Raw genomic sequence first — 18,618 nt, 5'->3', positions numbered from 1 at the left:
AGGATGAAATGATATAGGAGATAAAGCCCACACATCAAAGGGAAATACAGGAGTTTAAGGAGGAGGTAACACAAACCATTAGCAGAAACACAGACCTGGAGAATCGACTGGAGGAAGCAGTGCACTGCATCAGTCACTTGGAGAAAGCCAAGCAGACTTTAATAAACGTGAAAAAAATCTAATAAAATCATCAGAGAAGCTGAAGAAACTTAAGAGCTATGTCTGATGCTATGAAGTTGAACAACATTATAATTATTGGCTTACCAGAGGAAGACAAAAGCAAGAAATCATCTGCAACAATAGTGAGAGAATTCTTTAAGGAATACTTCCCCAGCTTAATGAATGAAAACGAGGTAACCATTTAGGAGGCTGAAAGAACACCAGCTAGACTGAATCCCAAGAAGTCAACAAAGGCACATAATAGTTAAAATATACAACTTCGAGGAAAAGGAGAAAATCATTAGAGCAGGCAGGGAAAAACAAGCAATCACATATAGAGGTTCACAAATAATAAGCTCAGACTTATCAGCAGAAACTATGAAGAAAAGGAGAGAGTGAAATAATATATTCCAAAAATTGGAGGAAAACAACACAAACCCAAGAATACTCTACCCAGCCAAATTATGGATTAAGATAGATGGAGAAATAAGAGTCTTCCCAGACAAGGAAAAACTCAAAGAATACGTTAGAAGAAAGCCAGCCCTACAAAAGATCCTTGCTGACCCAGTATGAGAAGCAGAACAACATTCACCAAGCATAAATAAGAGACCACCACAGAAAACAACCTCACCCAGAGGGCAACAAAGAGAAAAGACTCCAAGATAGCATTGGCTTAAGCATGGAAACAACTCAAGAATGACACACACAAATATGCACAACAGGCTAATCAGAAAGGAAAGTAGGAAGACACCCAACACAAAAGGTATAAGATGACATCACAGAGTCTGCAGCTGGAGATAATAAACCTGAATATCAATGGCCTGAACTCAGGCATTAAAAGACTGCGAGTAGCAAAAACTCGCTTAGAAAACACAACCCATCAATCTGGTGCTTACAGGAGACACATCTCAAGGCTACAGACAAAAATTGGCTGAGAATCAAAGGCTGGAGAAAGTCATACCAAGCAAACAACAATTCAAAAGAAGCAGGGGTTGTAATCCTAATCTCAGATAAAACTGACCTCAAAGTGCAAACCATAAAAAGAAATAAGGAGGGACACTATATAACGCTCAAGGGAATGGTAGACAAAGAACCAGTAAGGATTGAAAACATATATTCGCCAAATGAGAGACCCGCTGAATGCACCAACCAAACACTCCAAATGATTAAAAAAGAAAACACAGACTCAACAATTAGAGTAGGTGATTTCAACACACCACTCTGAAAAAGATAGATCACAGGGAAAGAAACTCAACAAGGTTAGAGATCTAACAATTAGACTACTTGACTTGATAGATATTTATAGTTTTTCATCCAAATACAAATTAATTCACCTTCTTCACAAGCCCACATGGCACATATTCGAAAATAGACCACATGCTGGGGCATAAGGCGAATCTACATAAATTTAAGCACATTGATACCATGCAGAACTCTCTCAGACCACTGTGCAATAAGGCTGGAAATCAACAAAAGGAAGATGAAGAAAACAAGAGCAAACAATTAAGAGGATGAATAACTCTCTACTACGACTGGCACAGATCAGAGATAAAATTGGGAAATTTCTAGAAACCAATGAGAATGAGCACATGACATATAAAAAATTATGGCAAACAGCAAAAGCAGTTATCAGAGGAAGTTTCATAGCAATACATCCACACCTGAGAAAAGAAGAGAAACCCATTTTTAATATGCTGGCACAATTGTACAACAACTACAGCAGAGTCAGCAGGACAATCCAACTAATAGCAAAAGAAAAGAAATTCTAAAAATCAGGGATGAGATTCAGGAGAGGGAAAATAAGACAACTATGTAAAAGCTTAATGCTGTTAAAAGTTAGTTCTTTGAAAGGATACACAAAATCGACAGACCACTGGCAAACCTAACCAAAGATAGGAGGGAACAAATTTCAATAGCAAGAATAAGGGATGAAAGAGGGGACATTACAACAGACCCTAATGGAATCAAAAGAATAATTACATGGCACTACGAAAGATTGTACTCAATGAACTCAGCAATTTGAAAGACATGGACAAATTCTTGGAATAACAATCCCTCCCTAGACTATCCTTGAAGGACGTCAAGAATCTCAACAGACCCATAGCAATAGAAAAAATAGACAAGGTTATCAAAGGATTACCAACAAAAAAATCCCCTGAACCAGATAGCTTCACTGGAGAATTCTACTAAGCATTTAGGGAAGAATTAACACCAGTCCAACACAAACTCTTCCAGAACATAGAAAAAGATGACAAAAAAGAAAAAGACGACAAACTCCCAAACTCCTTCTATGAAACTAGTATAACTCTGATACCCAAACTGGACGGATCCCACAAGAATCGAGAACTACAGACGAATATCCCTAATGAACATCGGTGCAAAAATCCTTAACAAAATACTAGCCAACAGAACACAAAAGTATATAAAACAAATTAATTCACCATGACCAAGAGGGATTCATACCAAGGATGCAGGGATGGTTCAACATATGAAAGACCATTAGTACTATTAATCAAATTGACATGAAAAACTATAAGAACCACATGATAATATCGGTAGATGCAGAAAAAGCAGTCAACACCAATTTCTGTTTAAGACACTTGAGAAGATAGGAATGGAAGGAAAATTCCTCAAGACAATACAAGCTATATATGAAAAACCAACAGCCAACGTGGGAGTCAATGGAGAGAAGACTAACACAATTCCACTGAAAAAGAGGACCAGACAAGAATGCCCTTTGTCCCCACTCTTATTTAATATTGTGCTGGAGGTTTTAGCTAACAGCATAAGGCAAATAAAAGACATCAAAGGTATTTGTCTGTGGAAGGAAGAGGAGTAACTATTGTTATTTACAGATGTTATGATTTTATATATGGAAAATCCCCAAAGTTCTACAAGGGGAGTACTGGAAGCAACAGAGGAGTTTGGCAGAGTAGCAGGATGCACGATTAACAAACACAGTCCATCAGACTGTTATACACATTGGATAAGACCACAGAAGAGATCAAAAGGGTGGTATCCTTCACAATAGCCAAACACAAATGGAAAGATCTAGGGATATACCTGATGAACAGAACAAAAGATCTACATAGGGAAAACTACACAACACTATTACAAGAAACCAAGAGCGAAGTGAACAAATGGAAGGATATCCCATGCTAGTGGATTGGCAGACTCAATATAGTAAAGATGTCAGTTCTGCCAAAGGCACTATATAAGTTTAATGCAATCCCAATACAATTACCCTCATCTTTCTTCAAAGAAATGGAAAAACTGATTACCAACTTCATACGGAGAGGGAAGAAGCCCAGAATTAGCAGAGAACTCCTCAAGAAGGACACAGTGGGAGGGCTTGCTTTAACTGACTTTAACACATACTATACAGCCACAGTTGTCAAAACCACATGGTGTTGGTACAGTGACAGATACTCAGACCAATGGAAAAGAATTGAAAACCCAGAAATAAAATCATCAGCATACAGACAACTGATCTTTGATAAGGCACCCAAAAATATCAAATGGGAAGCATATGCCCTCTTTAACAAGTGGTACAGGAAAAATGGATATTTACCCGCAGAAAAATGAAACAAGACCCTTATCTCACTCCATGCACAAGAATAAACTCAAGGTGGATCACAGACCTTGAAGTTAAAACCCAAACTATTAGGGTCACCAATGAGGGAATTGGGGCCAACTTGACAACTTTGGCACGGGGAATACATAGACTATTAGAAATAGGGAAAGACACAAACACAGAGGAGGCACAAAGTGACAAATGGGATATATTGAAAACACCTGTGTACATCAAAAGAATGCAAGAAGAGGGTAATAAAAGAGTCCACGGACTGGGAAAACATCTTTAGCAATGACACTTCAGAAAAAGACCTTATTACTAAAATCTACAATACACTGCTAGCTTCCAAAAAGAAAAAAAACTAATTACCCACTTGAGAGGTGGGCAAAGGACCTGAACAGAAGTTTCATAGGGGCAGATATCCGAATGGCCAATAAACATATGAGAAAATGTTCCAGATCTTTAGCCATAAGAGAAATGCAAATTAAAACAACAATCTGGAACACACGGGTGCGATGAAGGGGGAGGAGGAGAATGTGGAGCACATCCTGGCCCACCAGGCCTTGAGGACGATGACCCTAATTAGAGCAGCCAGTCGAGAGAGGACCACATAGCCAGCCCCACTATGAGACGTGGCGCCCTTCACTGGCCCATAGCTCTACAGAGGACAACACCGGAGACACAGTGTGGGTATTGCACCCAATCTGATCCCTCCATACCGAGGCAAAACACTAAGGGGGTACAACAGAACAGCAAGGGAATGGAGCGGTCCCCAGGGAATGCTGAGGCGTGGTGCCCAACAGACTGGACTGGAAAACACTACTAAAGGCCAACAAACAATCCTTGAACTAACTACAGGCTTTTCTTTCTTGTGTTTTGTTTTGGTTTTTTTTGGTCATTGGTTTGTTGGTTTTGTGTTGTTGTATATTGTTACTTGGTTTTGCTCTGTCTTGTTTTTGTGCATGTTATTATCTCCACAGGTCTGTCTAAATAAGATAGGCTGGATGAATAATCTACAAGAGAGAAAAACAGGACCAACAGTTCCCGGTGGTCTTGGGAGAGGGGCAGGTGGGGGGAAAGGAAGTGGTGTTAACAAACCCAGGGACAAGGGAACAACAAGTGATCGAAATTGGTGGTGAGGAGGGTCTGGGAGGCCTGGTTAGGCATGATCAAGGGTAATGTAAAAAAGAGGGATTGCTGATACCCTGGTGGGGACAGGAGGAAGGTCTAGGGAAATAGAGGAAAGAGCTGGGAGGCAAAGGGCATTTATAGAGGTCTATATAATGACATGTATATATGCAAATATATTTATATATGATGATGGATAACTAGATCTATGTGCCTATATTTATAGGTTTAGTATTAAGGTAGCAGAAGGACATTGGGCCTCCACTCAAGCACTCCCTCAATGCAAGAATACGTTCTTCTATTAAATTGGCACTCTATGGTGCTCACCTTCCCGACACAACCGCTGAAGACAAAGTGGGTGCGTAAGCAAATGTGGTAAAGAAAGCTGATGGTGACTGGCTATCAAGATATAGCACCTGGGGTCTTAAAGGCTTGAAGGTAAACAAGCGGCAATCTAGCTCAGAAGAAACAAAGCCCACATGGAAGAAGCACACCAGCCTGTGTGATCACAAGGTGCCAAAGGGATCAGTTATCAGGCATCAAAGAACAAAAAATCACATCACTGTGTGCTCACCTCCATGATACTATCGCTGAAGACAAATGGGTGCATAAGCAAATATGGTGAAGAAAGCTGATGGTGCCCGGCTATCAATAGATATAGCGTCTGGGGTCTTAAAGGCTTGAAGGTAAACAATTGGCAAGCTAGCTGAGAAGCAACAAAGCCCACATGGAAGAAGTACAGCAGCCTGTGCGATCACGAGGTGTTGAAGGGATAAGGTATCAGGCATCATCAGAACCAAAAATCTTACCATAGTTAATAAAGGGGAGGGGGTGCAGAGTGGAGATCCCCTTGCAGAGGGGTCTCGGGGAGGAGACAAGCCAAACAGGGTGCATTGTAACAATGATGAAAAATACACCTTTCCTCTAGTTCCTAAATGCTTCCCCACCCCCACCCCCCATCATGATTCCAATTCTACCTTGAAAGTCTGACTAGACCAGAGGATGGACACTGACACAGATAGGAACCAGAAACACAGGGAATCCAGGGCGGATGATCCCTTCAGGACCAGTGGTGTGAGTGGCGACACTGGTAACATAGAGGGAGGGTGGGTTGGAAAGTGGGACCCGATTAAAAGGATCTACATGTGACCTCCTCCCTGAGGTACGGATAACAGAAAAGTGGGTGAAGGGAGATGTCGGAAAGGGCAAGATATGACGAAATAATAATTTATAAATTATCAAGGGTTCATGAGGGAGGGGTTAGCTGGGAGGGAGGGGAAAAATGAGCAGCTGATGCCAGGGGCCAAATTGGAGAGCCAAATGTTTTGAGAATGATGAGGGAAATGAATGTACAAATGTGCTTTACACAATTGATTTAAGTATGGATTGTGATGAGTTGTATAAGCCCCTAATAAAACAATTAAAAGAAACCCACGGGGTACCTTACTCAATTGCCCCATGGGGTACTCACCTGACCTTGCTCCCTGTGACTTCTTTTTGTTTCCACATATGCATAGGGACATGAAAGGCTAGAGACTTGACAGTGTAAAAGAGGTGTAGAAAAAAAATGAGGGAGGTGCTATCAGTCATGCAAACAGATGTTTGAAAAATGCTTCCCAGAATGGAATTGCAGATTTGACAAAAGTATTAAGTGTAACGGAGAGTACCTCAAGATGATAAGGTTGTTTTGTAAAAAGATTTAAATATATAGATTTTCGGTGGGGGAATTCTGGGTTTTTTTTGCAGGGGGGGGGGAGAGGTACCCCCTCGTACAATGCTTTCACACATTCAAGCCACATTAAGATTTTCCCCTTTGGTAGCTTTACACAACATTTTCAACATTATTGTGTGGAGACAAAGGTCCGGGCTATGAATTCCCAGGCCAGAGGAGTGGTGTGCTGCAGCCCCTCCTGGTGTTGGGTAAAGGCTGGGCAGAGTGGCTTCCGCTGCCTGCAACAGGGGTGCGCCTGAGGGGACCTCGGCAGCACAGGTGCTAGTGCTCAGGAGCAGACCAGGCATAACCGTAAAGGAGCTGTTCCTGAGGGAGAAGCATCACACTTTCCTAGTGCGTGGGGCTGGAAACCAAAGGAAAGAAACTAAAGGACCAGGAGAAGAGTGTGGCAGGAGCGCAGGGTTGCCGGGGGCTTCTGAATGGGGTAAATAGGTGGCCTGGGCCCAGGGGAAGATTGGCTTCTTACCTGGCATGATAAGGTGATGGGCAGAGAACTAAACTAGAATGGTTCAAATGCTGATTTCCATAAGGCAAAAGTGGACTTTTGTGAACTTAGGGATCAAAATGGTTAGAAAGCACAGCTGATTTAAACCGAAGACATGTCTTACACTCACTAAAGATACTCAACACCCCTTTGGACTTGCCCTAGACCTACCCACCCGAACAGAAGACTGAGGACAGGAGCACAGGTGTCTTATAAAGAAAATTACGGGACAGTCCACTCATACATTCACATTCCTTTTTACCCGGAGAGAAGAGCAGAGGGTAAGAAGGGAAGATGGAGGGCTGGAGCGAGCTGCACAATCTTGACAAGTGCTAATTTGTTTAACTACAATTCTATAAATACAAAAATGACAGATTTGTAATGTAGTGTGTTTATCTGAGGAACCGCAGAGCCCTTCGGAATGAGTGGGCACCTTCACAGTTTACTGTCCACATTAAGTTCTCTGAGAATAACTTTTTGCATTACTTTTTCACAATGGAACATTAGCAAAATCAGTGTGAAATAGAAGAGATCACAGGGCCCTTTGAAAAACAAGTGAGCTTATGCCTAAATAAGACTTCTGTTCCCTAAGTTAATCAGATACTGATTTAATATACATAGGAACGTTGGCCAAAAACACCTTGGGCTTTACATGAAAGGCAGAAAATTAAAAAGCTTAAGCTACTTACATTGTTACAATAGAAAGCATAAAACACTCCGGAGACATAGCAGCCCAGTATTCCAATAGAAATCCCTGCATAATCCAGCGCCATCCATCTTCGGCAGGTTTTTTCTGACCGATGGCAGGCAAAGAGATGATATCCCACAGAGCAGAGCATACAGACCTATGGAAAAGCAAGCAGACCTTAGCACGTGAAAACAAGAGACATCCAGGCAACTCACACATTCCACTCTGTGAAGTCACGAGGACACAGGCTTGCCAGTCACACAGACCTGGCCGCGGGTCCGAGTTCTGACCCTTACTAGCTGGCTGGGCAGGCCCTTCGATTCCTCAGGGATAAGATGGGCATATAAATAACAGATGGTGTTAATAATGTCAGTTGAAGCTCATTTTGCCTTGTGAAGGAGTTTTTTTTAAGTGTATCATTATAAAGAGAATACACGTATAAACCACATTTCAAAAATAGCGTTTGATGATGTAAGTGATAAGCCCCTCCCACTCAATCTATGACCCCACAGGAAGCTACTGAAAACATTACTGTCCTTCTCTAGATGTTTTCAATGTATATGCAAATATCTATGACACACATGTCTATATGCATGTATCCACACAATTCAGAGACACGTTTGCTATACAAATAGAATCACCCCTAAACACTCTGTTCCACAAGTAAACAAACTTGACTTTTCATATCTATATGATATTTAATTACATAGAGTTTACTTCTACGTTTAACATGGTTTTGTTACCCTCTCCCTAACCTCACCCCCAAGAAAACACTACAAGACTTAGGCTGACTTGTTCTGACCGCCGATCTGGGAGCAAGACTCATCTCAGCTGATCAGCGGCTGCGCTGGATCCATCTAAACACTGCTTCTACGTGGGGAAGCTTTCTCAGAAAATTGTGGGACAGCTTCAGTTTACTACTTGGGAAGATGTCCATTTGAGTTGTTAACAATTTATATTAACTCTTTTTATTCCATAGCACAAAGTTTTGTTGTTGCTGTTAAAGGCACACTAATGAGGCAAAGACAAGTGTGCCTCTGATCTGCAGCCATCCTTGATCACAGAGACATGTTTAAACACTTTTTCTTTGGAACAGATTCGTGCTTGTATGAACTGGAAGCTGAGTAGGAACCCCTTTTGACTGACTCAGTACATTCTCAATGTCAGGGACAGACTGCTGTCATAATGTTAAATGGCACAAGAGCAAGTCACAAAACAGCAAGGAGACGCACTCCTAGCTTGGCAGCAGATAAACAGATAAGGAAACGCAGCCCTAGCTTGGCAGCAGATAAACAGGTAGGCAAGCAGCCATACACACACAGAGGCCTAGAGAAATCTTAACCTGAACATCAAAAGTGGTCACTTCTGGCAAATGAAATGTCAAGTAATGCGTTTGCTTTTTTCTTTGCTTGGATTTTTTGGTGAGTGTGTCTTACAATAATACTGAACAACAATAAAATTAGCATCACCAAGAAAAGGAAAATAACCAAAGAGAAAAACTATGGTATGAAAGGAAAAATAAAGGCAACCGTGTCAATAATAAAAAAAAAGAACCTTGAGTTTTAAAAAGCCACCCTGTGCACAGACAGCATGCCTTGTTTGAAAGGGGACATGTTAGAGTTCCTTAAAAATTGATGGGATAAAAGAAGTGTTAACTAGGAAGTTTACATGTGGAGTACCTAACTCCACCAGGGTCGATGGCGAACCACAGCATCATTGCCAGCGTACATCGAAGGTCCTTGGCAGTCCAGCAAAACAGCCGCTGATCTGGCACCTGCCTATCTCTCCAGTCTCATCGCTTCCAGGATCCAAGTACAGAGATGAAACCCTGACATTCCAGAAAGTGCTAAGCTGCTTCTGAGTCTTAAACTATCCCGTTCTCCTTACATGCCCTGGCTCACTCCTCCCTGCCTCGGGGACTTGATCTTTATGACACAGTGGTTTTTTTCAGCACTTTATCCTCAGTGCCTAACGCAGTAGCTGGATAGATACGTGCCCCCACCTCCTGACGAAAAATCCCAAACTCACTGCCGTGCTGCAGTCAATTCCAAACTGAATGTAAATGAACTCAATCAGTGTACTCTTCTTCTCCCAGTCTGACCCTTGTGCCCATCCAGGGACCGCGGAAAGGTTTAAAGGCCCTCAAATCGCATTCCAGGGTTCAAACTGTGCCCTGTCAATCCTGCTACAATGAAAGCAAGGACGACATGGAGTCCTGACTTCCGACGGGCTCTGTTTCGGTGACTCCATCCCAAGTCTGGTCTGATGGAAGTCAAATACTTCAGTATATATACATATATTTTAATTTTAGTTTTTGTTGTTTTTTATTATCAGTATCTTTATACATCCAGCAGGTTTAGACAATAAAAAATTACACTTTTGTAGTAAATATCTGAATATGTGAGAATAGTAATATCAGCAAATTACACAGACTATCATATTACTAATGATAAGATAAATAAAAAGATGGTCTCAAATGTGGTTTATCATAACTAGAATATATAAGAGTTGTAAGAGCCCCCAATAAGATAATCTTTTAATTAAAGACCACTTTTTTCTTTTTATGAAAAAGTACATTTATAAATTGTTATTTTTTTCTCAAATTACTAAGAATTTGCTGACCAGAGGACAACAGCGTAAAGCTTAACTAGACTTATTAATATTGATTTCCATCTAATTAAAAAAAATTCTCCCTCTACTTGTTTTATAAGGTATAGACTCACAACATACTCTAGTTATGACAAACCACATTCCAACCCACTGCTGTGGAGAAGACAAGAAGTGGTCTTTTGAAGTAGAGATGTGTTTGTCCTTAACAAGTTGGTGCAGCATGAATGGACACTGCATCCGCATCAGAGCAGGGCTTTATTGTCCTGCTGGCCAATTATAGGCAAGTCACGATGACACTCTGGGTCCATTTCTTCATTTGAAATTGCATTTCCTATTTTCAGGTTTTAAGCAGAGTGCTTCCTTGGACAAGTAGGGACGAGAGCGGTGTTCCCTAAATGAACATCAGTGTTGGCCAAGTAGTGAAGGGATCCCCAAGCTCCTTGCCACCATGTCAATTCTGATTCATAACCCTACAGGACAGAGTTGAATAGGCCCATGGGCTTCTGAGACTGTAAGTCTTTATGGAAGCAGAAAGCCTCATCTTTCTCATGAGGGAGTACCTGGTGGATTTGAACTGCTGATCATGAGGCTAGCAGTCCAACTTATAATTCACTGGGGGCATTAAAACAGAGGAAAACACAGGCTTCTCAGAGTAGATAATGTCCATAGACTAATGGTATTAACTAGATTTTTTTCCCAAGAGTTTTATTTACAGCATCTTATTCTGGCTAAAATTTAACTATTAAAAATGGATTCATTTCCATTATAAAACTGGAGATGGAATCTAAGAGGTGTCTTGGGTATAATTAGAATAAAAATTAAACCTGAGAAAAACCATATCATTTTGTTTGCCTCAGAGAAACTGAAAATATTATGTCAGAAATGGAAATTAAAGGAAAGGGGGCCAGGGAATATTTTTGCCTGGTTTCTGGGTCGCTTAAGTCCAAGGTTTTTATGTAAGGAATAAAGTAAAGAAAGTGGTGCAGTGTGTTGAGCTGTGACAGAGTTGGAAATGAACTGGTACGTAACGCAAACAGCTGTGAAGCTCATTTACAGGCTCACCTCGCCGGGCCCTCGGAGTAGCAATGGCTAACAGCTGGGTCTGCTAGTCTGTGTTTGGAGGAAAGGAAAAATACCCTTTTCATTTTTTGGTTTTTCTGTTCTCTGAATTTTAACCTTTAATTCAAACATGTTAACTCTTAAGATGTCAACAAGACGAGGGCCCACATTTGTTTTCTTATCATGATCTATTTGAAAATCTATTAACTGTCACTGTAAAAGACACTTTTACAGACTATATGTTGAAGGCATTTCATAATGAAAGTACTAGGGAACTAGCACTCAGGGGGCCGACAAGAGGGGAAACTGCATCAGTTTGAAAGCAGGACACTATTAAGTGAATGTCGGAAAAGTGAAAGTAATTTTAAAGGAACAGAACAGAAGCCATTTAAAATGGTGATAAAACACCCCCAACATAAATAAATAAAATAAAAATGGCGATTCCAAAGTAATATGCAAAATTAAGGCACTTTATAAATAGGAAAAAGATGAGAAATCTTCCCAAGCTAGTTTTAAATAGATACCAGTGTCCTACTTCAGCCAAAGAGAGTATAATCGGATTATTACTTGCAATCAGAATGATGCGAGGATGGTGCAGGAGCAGGCGGTCTTTCACCCTGCTGTAACAGGTCGCTGTGAGTTGGAACCAACTGGATGGCACCCCACAACGATGCTCATAAACGTAAAGGGAAAAAGGAAAGAAAATCTCTCCATTGTTGAAGCCTACTGGATTTAAAAAAATATGCTCGTAACAATCTACAAATACACTCTCATCACATGTTATGCTTCCATGTTGAAAGGGAATGAACTAACTGATCTAGTGGCTATTTTGGAAGTTCTTTCTGGCAAAAGTTGTGTTTGAAGTGTGGTCCTGTGCTCAAGTTTGCTTGACTAATGTTCTCTTGACCACAAATGTTTGTGAAATGACTTACCTGGAAGCAGAAGAGACAAATAGAACAAATTACAAAATCTTCTCTGGATGCACTTGCTGAAGGTAGCACAGAGGTCATGTCGTATATTCCCAGCGTGAAGAAGAGGAAGAAGCCCAGCAAGTGGCTCCAGATGTTTACCGTTTCATTTGATAGAATAAACAAACTGGAAAATAAACACAGTTCAGATTCATATTGGATCGCTCACTGTCCGCATTAGAAAGTTAGGGACAATCTTTTTACTCATCCAATATTTGTTATTTTAAGTCCTTTGAATCCGGTCCAGGCCTTTCTAAACTTGACCCTGCACATAATTTCACTGATCACATTTTTTTCTATAGATTTTAGAATTTTGGGGTGCTCATTCCTGCCATCGTATTTATGATTTGCTTCCTCACATTAGGGTTATTTACATAAAAATCCCATCTCCCCCTCCAGCCTCCTACCTCCGTGGCCATTCATCTTCATGACACCACTGTTACAAGACAGTGCCTTGCTCTGAAAAGATGTTATGTGTCCACAGAAATGAACGTGTAGATTAAAACTAGATGTTAGCTAGTGCCCTTTCACCTTCTAGAAAGGCATCTGAAATGTGCTCAGTGCAAGGTTAGGCACAAACTGAAGCTACTTCTCACTGTGGTTAGTGGCCATCAAGTCGGTTCCAGCTCATGGTGACTGCTGTGTGCAGAGTGAACTGCTCCATGAAGTTCCCAAGGCTGGGCCTTTAGGAAGCCGAGCACCAGGTCATTCTCCACAGGTGCTCCTATGCAAACAAAAAACCCAGACACACTGGCATCGAGTCGAATCTGCCCAGCATGATTGATTTGGGGGCACCCCCTTGTAACTCTACCTACTGAACTTGCAGCAATCACCAAGGTGCTATCATTTCCCCATTGTTAGAAGTTGTGCTTCTGCCACGGCCTCAAACTATCAAGTGATTGATCGTCAGGAGGAATAAAATGAATTTGTGCCTTGCAATTTTGCTTTATTTCAAGCATCAAGCATATAAGGAGACGAAGGGAGATGGCAGGCGAGAATATGCTGGAAAACATCTAACTGTGGAACTTTTTGGGGGGCAATCTGTATTATGGTTTGTCTGTCAACTAGAACTTTTCATGCTGTGAAACCTGGGGAGCCCACGTGGTATAGCGGTTATGTGCGGGGCCGCAGCTGGCAAGGTCAGGAGTTCCGAAGTACCAGCAGATCATGCTGTGGGCGAAAGATGGGGCTTTCTCCTCCTCTAAAGCCTCAGCAACTCAAAGGGGGCAGTTCTATCCATAAGGCTCGCTATGAGTTGGCAGCTAGTCACAGACAGTGACAGGGTGAGTATAACCGGATTAACTCAACTGAGAGGCAAAATCTTTGCATATTCCTTCTAAGCAACACTGGTATCAGCAGAAGAGTCTGTTTTCTATAAAACCTCCCACTTAGAATCTGCGCTGGTTGGTCAACTCCTGGTCACTAAAGGGAGAAAGGGCACAGACTGGAGGTGGAAAAAAGCAAGCTGGTGGGATGAACGCTTGGGGACTATCTCCCATAGGAGATCTACTCTTCTAGGAGAAGCTAGGCCTGTTCTCTGTTCAGTTGCAAAATCAATCATTATCTTCCTTTGTTTAGTTTTAAAATCATAGATGATAGTGGCCATTTAGCACATGCTTATGAGCCCTGTTGGCACTGTGTAAAGTATTGGATCTGACAGCGCAAACCCACCAGCAGTCCTGTAGGAGAAAGCTAAAGCCACTGCTTCCATGAAGCTTTACAGTCTTGAAAATCCCACACGGGGTCGCGTGGAGTCGGAATCTCCTCCACAGCAGTGGGTTGGATTGGCCACTGCTGCCATGAAGATTTACAGCCTTGAAAATCCCATAGAGGGTCGCGTGGAGTCAGAATGATATCTCCTCCACAGCAGTGGGTTGGATTGTGGGTTGGCATCAGGCCATATGTCGCATTTTGCATACATAACGTCACTTAACCCTTTCTTACTCTCCAAAGCAGATTGTGATTGTCCTTATTTTACAATGGGATATGGCAGGGGCAGGGGGAAAGTTCAGAGAAGTTAACTTCTTAAGGTCTCAGAGCTAATAATAAAGTGGCAGTTCTGGACACCAATGTCTTTTTTGACTCATTAACTCACACCCTAAAGTGCTAGTTGGCATCTCCCATGAGATCGGGGCCCTCCCCTTAGGACCACTGCCAATATGGACTTCACTGCCTCACCTCCTAGTGGTGCTCCAGGTCCTACACTGGTTCCTGAAGCCCAGGAGGCATTTTGCATGAAGTAGAAATTGGGATTCAAATTGTCAAGTCCTGGGAGGCATCTACTCAAATCAAAGAAGGATGGACAGTGACGTCACCTTGCAACCGTAAGTCAAGGCAGGATTGCAGGAGTGGAGGAAAGGCCATCCTCCAGAGTAGATCAGGTGGTGGCTGCGTGAACAATAATTCTACCACCCACATTCTGACACTGGGGTTTGCAGCTATTGTGACCTGCAGCCAACAAACACCCGCACCTTCACCCTGAGGCTTTGCATTTAAGTCCTCAGGGGCCCAGAACACTACTTTTTCCATTGTTGATTTTCAACAGAAGCCTTCTAGGGACTTTTTTGATTTTCCAAATGGACATAAAAAGCCCTTTCATATAGAGGTTTCTGTGGAGCCAAAGACGGGGTTAGGTGCTCACCCATCATGGGTTCTGTTTCTACGGGCTTTCCCTACACAGTGTTACCACGCTTATCACCACGGTGATTATACAATAATGCAGGCATCTCTGTACCATCTGTCACCTAGGCTAGACTGTTGGCTTCTTCTGAACAGGGAGGCTACGGATGCTGTGTTCTGTAGGACCTGGTCCAGGGCCTTGTGCCGGCAGGGACTCGAGGTTTCAAGTCAATCTGGGCTTTCTAGATATCTCGACTTATTTCCAAGCACACAGGCTTTCATCTGGCCCAAAGCATCCAAATTCCCACAGGGCTGCTCCAAGAAGCAATGGGGTAAAGAACGACTGAGCGCTTTCAAAAAAGGAAAGCACAACAGCGCTATGATCACCGTTACTCTTTGTTCCTACCTGGATCAGGGAGCTGGAGCGGGCAACGAGCGGGGAGAGGCGGTGGGCAGGGATGACATGGGCGGGAGGCCAAGGATGGGCCAGCGAGGAAGTGCTACGCACGGCGAAGAGTGGGCAGAAGAGCCGGGAGGCCGGACAGAAAGGGGTGCCGCTGAGGAGTTGGGGCCCCGGCGCGCCCCCCGCTCCCCGCCAGACCATACCTTTTGATACACAGCCTGGAGGGCAGGTAGGCCCGGTAGCCGTCGGTGATGTACGGGTTGTCCTTGAGGGACACGGGGATCTGCTCGTAGGTGTAGAGGCGGATGCCGCGGGGCACCAGCACGGGCCAGTACTGGTAGCTGCCCAGCTCGATGTAATGTGTGCTCTTGAGCAGCTTCTGATGCATCGTCCCTGGCCGCCGCCGCCCCGCGAAAGGGGAACTCGCCCGGACCCCGCCTCCCCGGGGAGGGGGTCGCCGCCGGAGCCCCCGCCCCGGCGCCCCGGGACCCGCTGCTCGGGTCTGACCACAGCAGCAGTGCAGGCCGGGTTCCGCTCACAGACCGGTCGTCGCGTCAGCGCCGCGGAGGGGAGGCGGCGTCGCAGCCTTCTCTGACGTCAGCACGCAGCGCGGGCCCCGCCCACAGGCTCGGGCTGGGGCTGGCGGGGCGGAGGCGCCCGGCAGGCCCGCGAATGAGCGCTGGGGTCCGCGGAGCGCTTCGCGGCGCCAGGCGGCTTTCGCGCCACCGTGCGGCCGTGCCGGGGATCGCCCCTAGCCCGTGAAACCCGCCAGCCGACGGTCTGACCTCCAGCCCCCCAAGAGGGCAGCGGAGGAGCGCCCGCCCCTGGGAGTTCCGGAGCCCGAGGCCGCCTCTTTCGCCCTCAGCGTGGCGGGTCCTTTGCAGTAGCGGCTCGCCTCCTAACACCGCAGAGAACACACAACTGCCCAACTGCGCCCCAGCCCCCTTTAAACTGTAAGCCGATTCAGGAAAAAGTCTTGACATCTCAAGGGGGAAGGAGTTTACCGGGAGAATGACGACCCAGCGAATTCCTCGTCTGCCCCTGGGTGCTTCCAGTCGCACAGACTGGGTCTGCGAAGGGACCTTCGGGGGTCTCTAAGCGAAGGCGCTCGGGTGGCACAAACGTTTGTGTTTCCGCTTACTCCTTGGGATGGAGCACACCAAGGGCCCATCTAGTTAAAGGAAATGAAGACCTAAACCAGCCCAGATCCGTGGTCCCGGTTCGAACCCGTGGTCACTGCGCAGAACTGTTCCGTAGGCTTTTGGTGGCCGCAATCTTTACGAAGCGGTCACCAGGTTTTTCTTGCAAGGTATTGCTGACCGGTGTTGAAACTGCCAGCCGTCAGCAGTTCCTTAGCACCAGCTGCTTCCCGGGAGAAACGGGGCTTTCTGCTCCTAGAAAGAGTTGTCTTGAAAACCCACATGGTCATTATGAGTACCCTGTCCTCGAGTTGAAAACCACCCCATGGGGTCAGCAAGGTTAGACGCTAATCGCAATGGTTGGTGGCACCCCAGATCCAGAGTAGAGCGAAGCTCCACTCGCTAGCAGACGTGGCATTGACTTCACCGGCCTAAACTAAGATCAGTCCTTAGAAGCAGTTGCCAAAATATTGAGCTATGAAGTCACAAGACATTAGAAAACACCAAAACTCTGGGAATATGTTCTCTGATCGCAATAAAATTAAACTAGAAACTAACAAGAAGATAACGAAAAAGATCCCACTTGTCTCAGTTGAAACAATGCTCTTCTAAACTGGGTAAATGAAGACAACACAGTGAGAAAGAGAACATCTGAATGGACTAAGGATGCAGGTAGAATTTTTGCAGTGACAGCAGCGCCTTAAAGGTTGAAATGCTACCTTTCTGGACAAGGAGGAGGATGCAAACGCTTCCTCAAAATGACGGCAAAAAAAGTCAGTTTTGCATCTATATTTGTAAGGTCCTTGTTTTTGAGGGGCCTTGTGATGTAGCGGTTATTGCCCTGGGCCATAACCTCAAAGTCAGCAGTTGAGACCACTAGCTGCTCTGTGGGATAAATAGTCCTACCCTGTCTTATCGCGTGACTAGGAATTCTCATTGACACATTGGCAGTGAGGTTGGTTTTTAGAGTTTGTGGTTTTTAGGTGCCATCTAGCTGCTTCTAACTCATAGAAAACCAACGAATTACAGAAGAAAACCCTGATTCAGGCAGCCAAGAGCTGCTGTGTTTGAACCAGTGCGTGGGATTTAGTCGGCTCACACTGTTGGGCAGAACTAATACCAAATTTTAACTCTCATTAAAAAAACCTTTTTGATACTGAATTTTTTTGTTGAGTTTGGTGAACTGCTTGTTAAAATGGCCCCTGTAATCTGGATTCTTTTTAAGATGGACTGCCCAATGTGCACATCACAAATGTACATTCCCTGCACTTTTTTAAATGTTCATTTGTTCATCAGCATTTTCTGAACACCCTCAGTAATGTTCATTCCACCCATAGGTATTAAAAACTCGATGGAGTTATGCTTGTAATATGTACTCATTCATTTCATCACATTTGTAATACTTTTGATGAAACACTACATGTTATGCCCTTGCATTTGTTACTTCAGTAAACAAACATATAAAGAAAAAAATTGCCAAACAATGAGTGAGAGTATGGATGGTTAAGGCTAAATCACACAAGCTGATGATTCACAGATGAACATGAAGAATATTATAAATGAGGATGCCAATCAAAAAGTAATATGAAATATTTCAACAGCTTCATTGTTTTGTCAGATGTTATTTAACGTTTCTCATTAATATTTAAAAACCCTTATCTACTTTGGTGTACCTCTTTTGTTGTTCTTATTTATTGCAGTAGCTGTAGTATTAACTGTATGAAATTAATAAAAACTACCTTCCAGTATATCTTTTTTTTAATACTTAAAATGGTTATTGGAGGAGCAAACTGGTTGGAGGGGGTGCCAGCCCCCCACCATTAATCAGGGGTTCAGAAAGCACAATTGTACGGTTGAGACATAAAAAGATTATAGTAAAGTCATAGAGAGCATGAGAGATAGAAGAGAGAGAGTCAAATAATGGTCTGACACATTTCATGGCAGCTTGCTCACCTCCTGGATGGCCATGATCTTACCAGCCAGGTCCCCACACAGCGTGGGCGGAGAGCAAGGTGGGGCAGGCACCCTGCAGGAGGCACAAGGACTGCATTTATT

At 43.6% G+C, this 18,618-nt stretch overlaps 1 protein-coding gene across 2 annotated transcripts in view; it reads right to left on the bottom strand.

Moving 5' to 3' along the window:
* The window catches only part of PAQR3 (progestin and adipoQ receptor family member 3), a 40,904-nt gene extending 24,913 nt beyond the window's left edge, over nt 1-15,991 (bottom strand). The window contains exons 1-3 of one of the 2 annotated variants that reach the window (XR_012783477.1): nt 15,628-15,991; nt 12,367-12,529; nt 7,767-7,922 (exon numbers count right to left, since the gene is read on the bottom strand). Coding sequence is in view for 1 of the 2 variants with exons in the window: in XM_075544152.1 (XP_075400267.1) it covers nt 7,767-7,922; nt 12,367-12,529; nt 15,628-15,812 (504 nt within the window). In the remaining variant the exon portion in view is untranslated. The remainder of the gene's footprint in view (nt 1-7,766; nt 7,923-12,366; nt 12,530-15,627) is intronic. The other variant, XM_075544152.1, reaches the window with a different exon arrangement.
* Between the last annotated feature and the right edge of the window lie 2,627 nt (nt 15,992-18,618).

Source organism: Tenrec ecaudatus, chromosome 3, assembly GCF_050624435.1.
Source record: "Tenrec ecaudatus isolate mTenEca1 chromosome 3, mTenEca1.hap1, whole genome shotgun sequence".
NCBI classification, from domain to species: Eukaryota; Metazoa; Chordata; class Mammalia; order Afrosoricida; family Tenrecidae; genus Tenrec; species Tenrec ecaudatus.
Note: the sequence above shows the minus strand (reverse complement) of the source record. Positions and strands in the feature narration are given on the sequence as shown.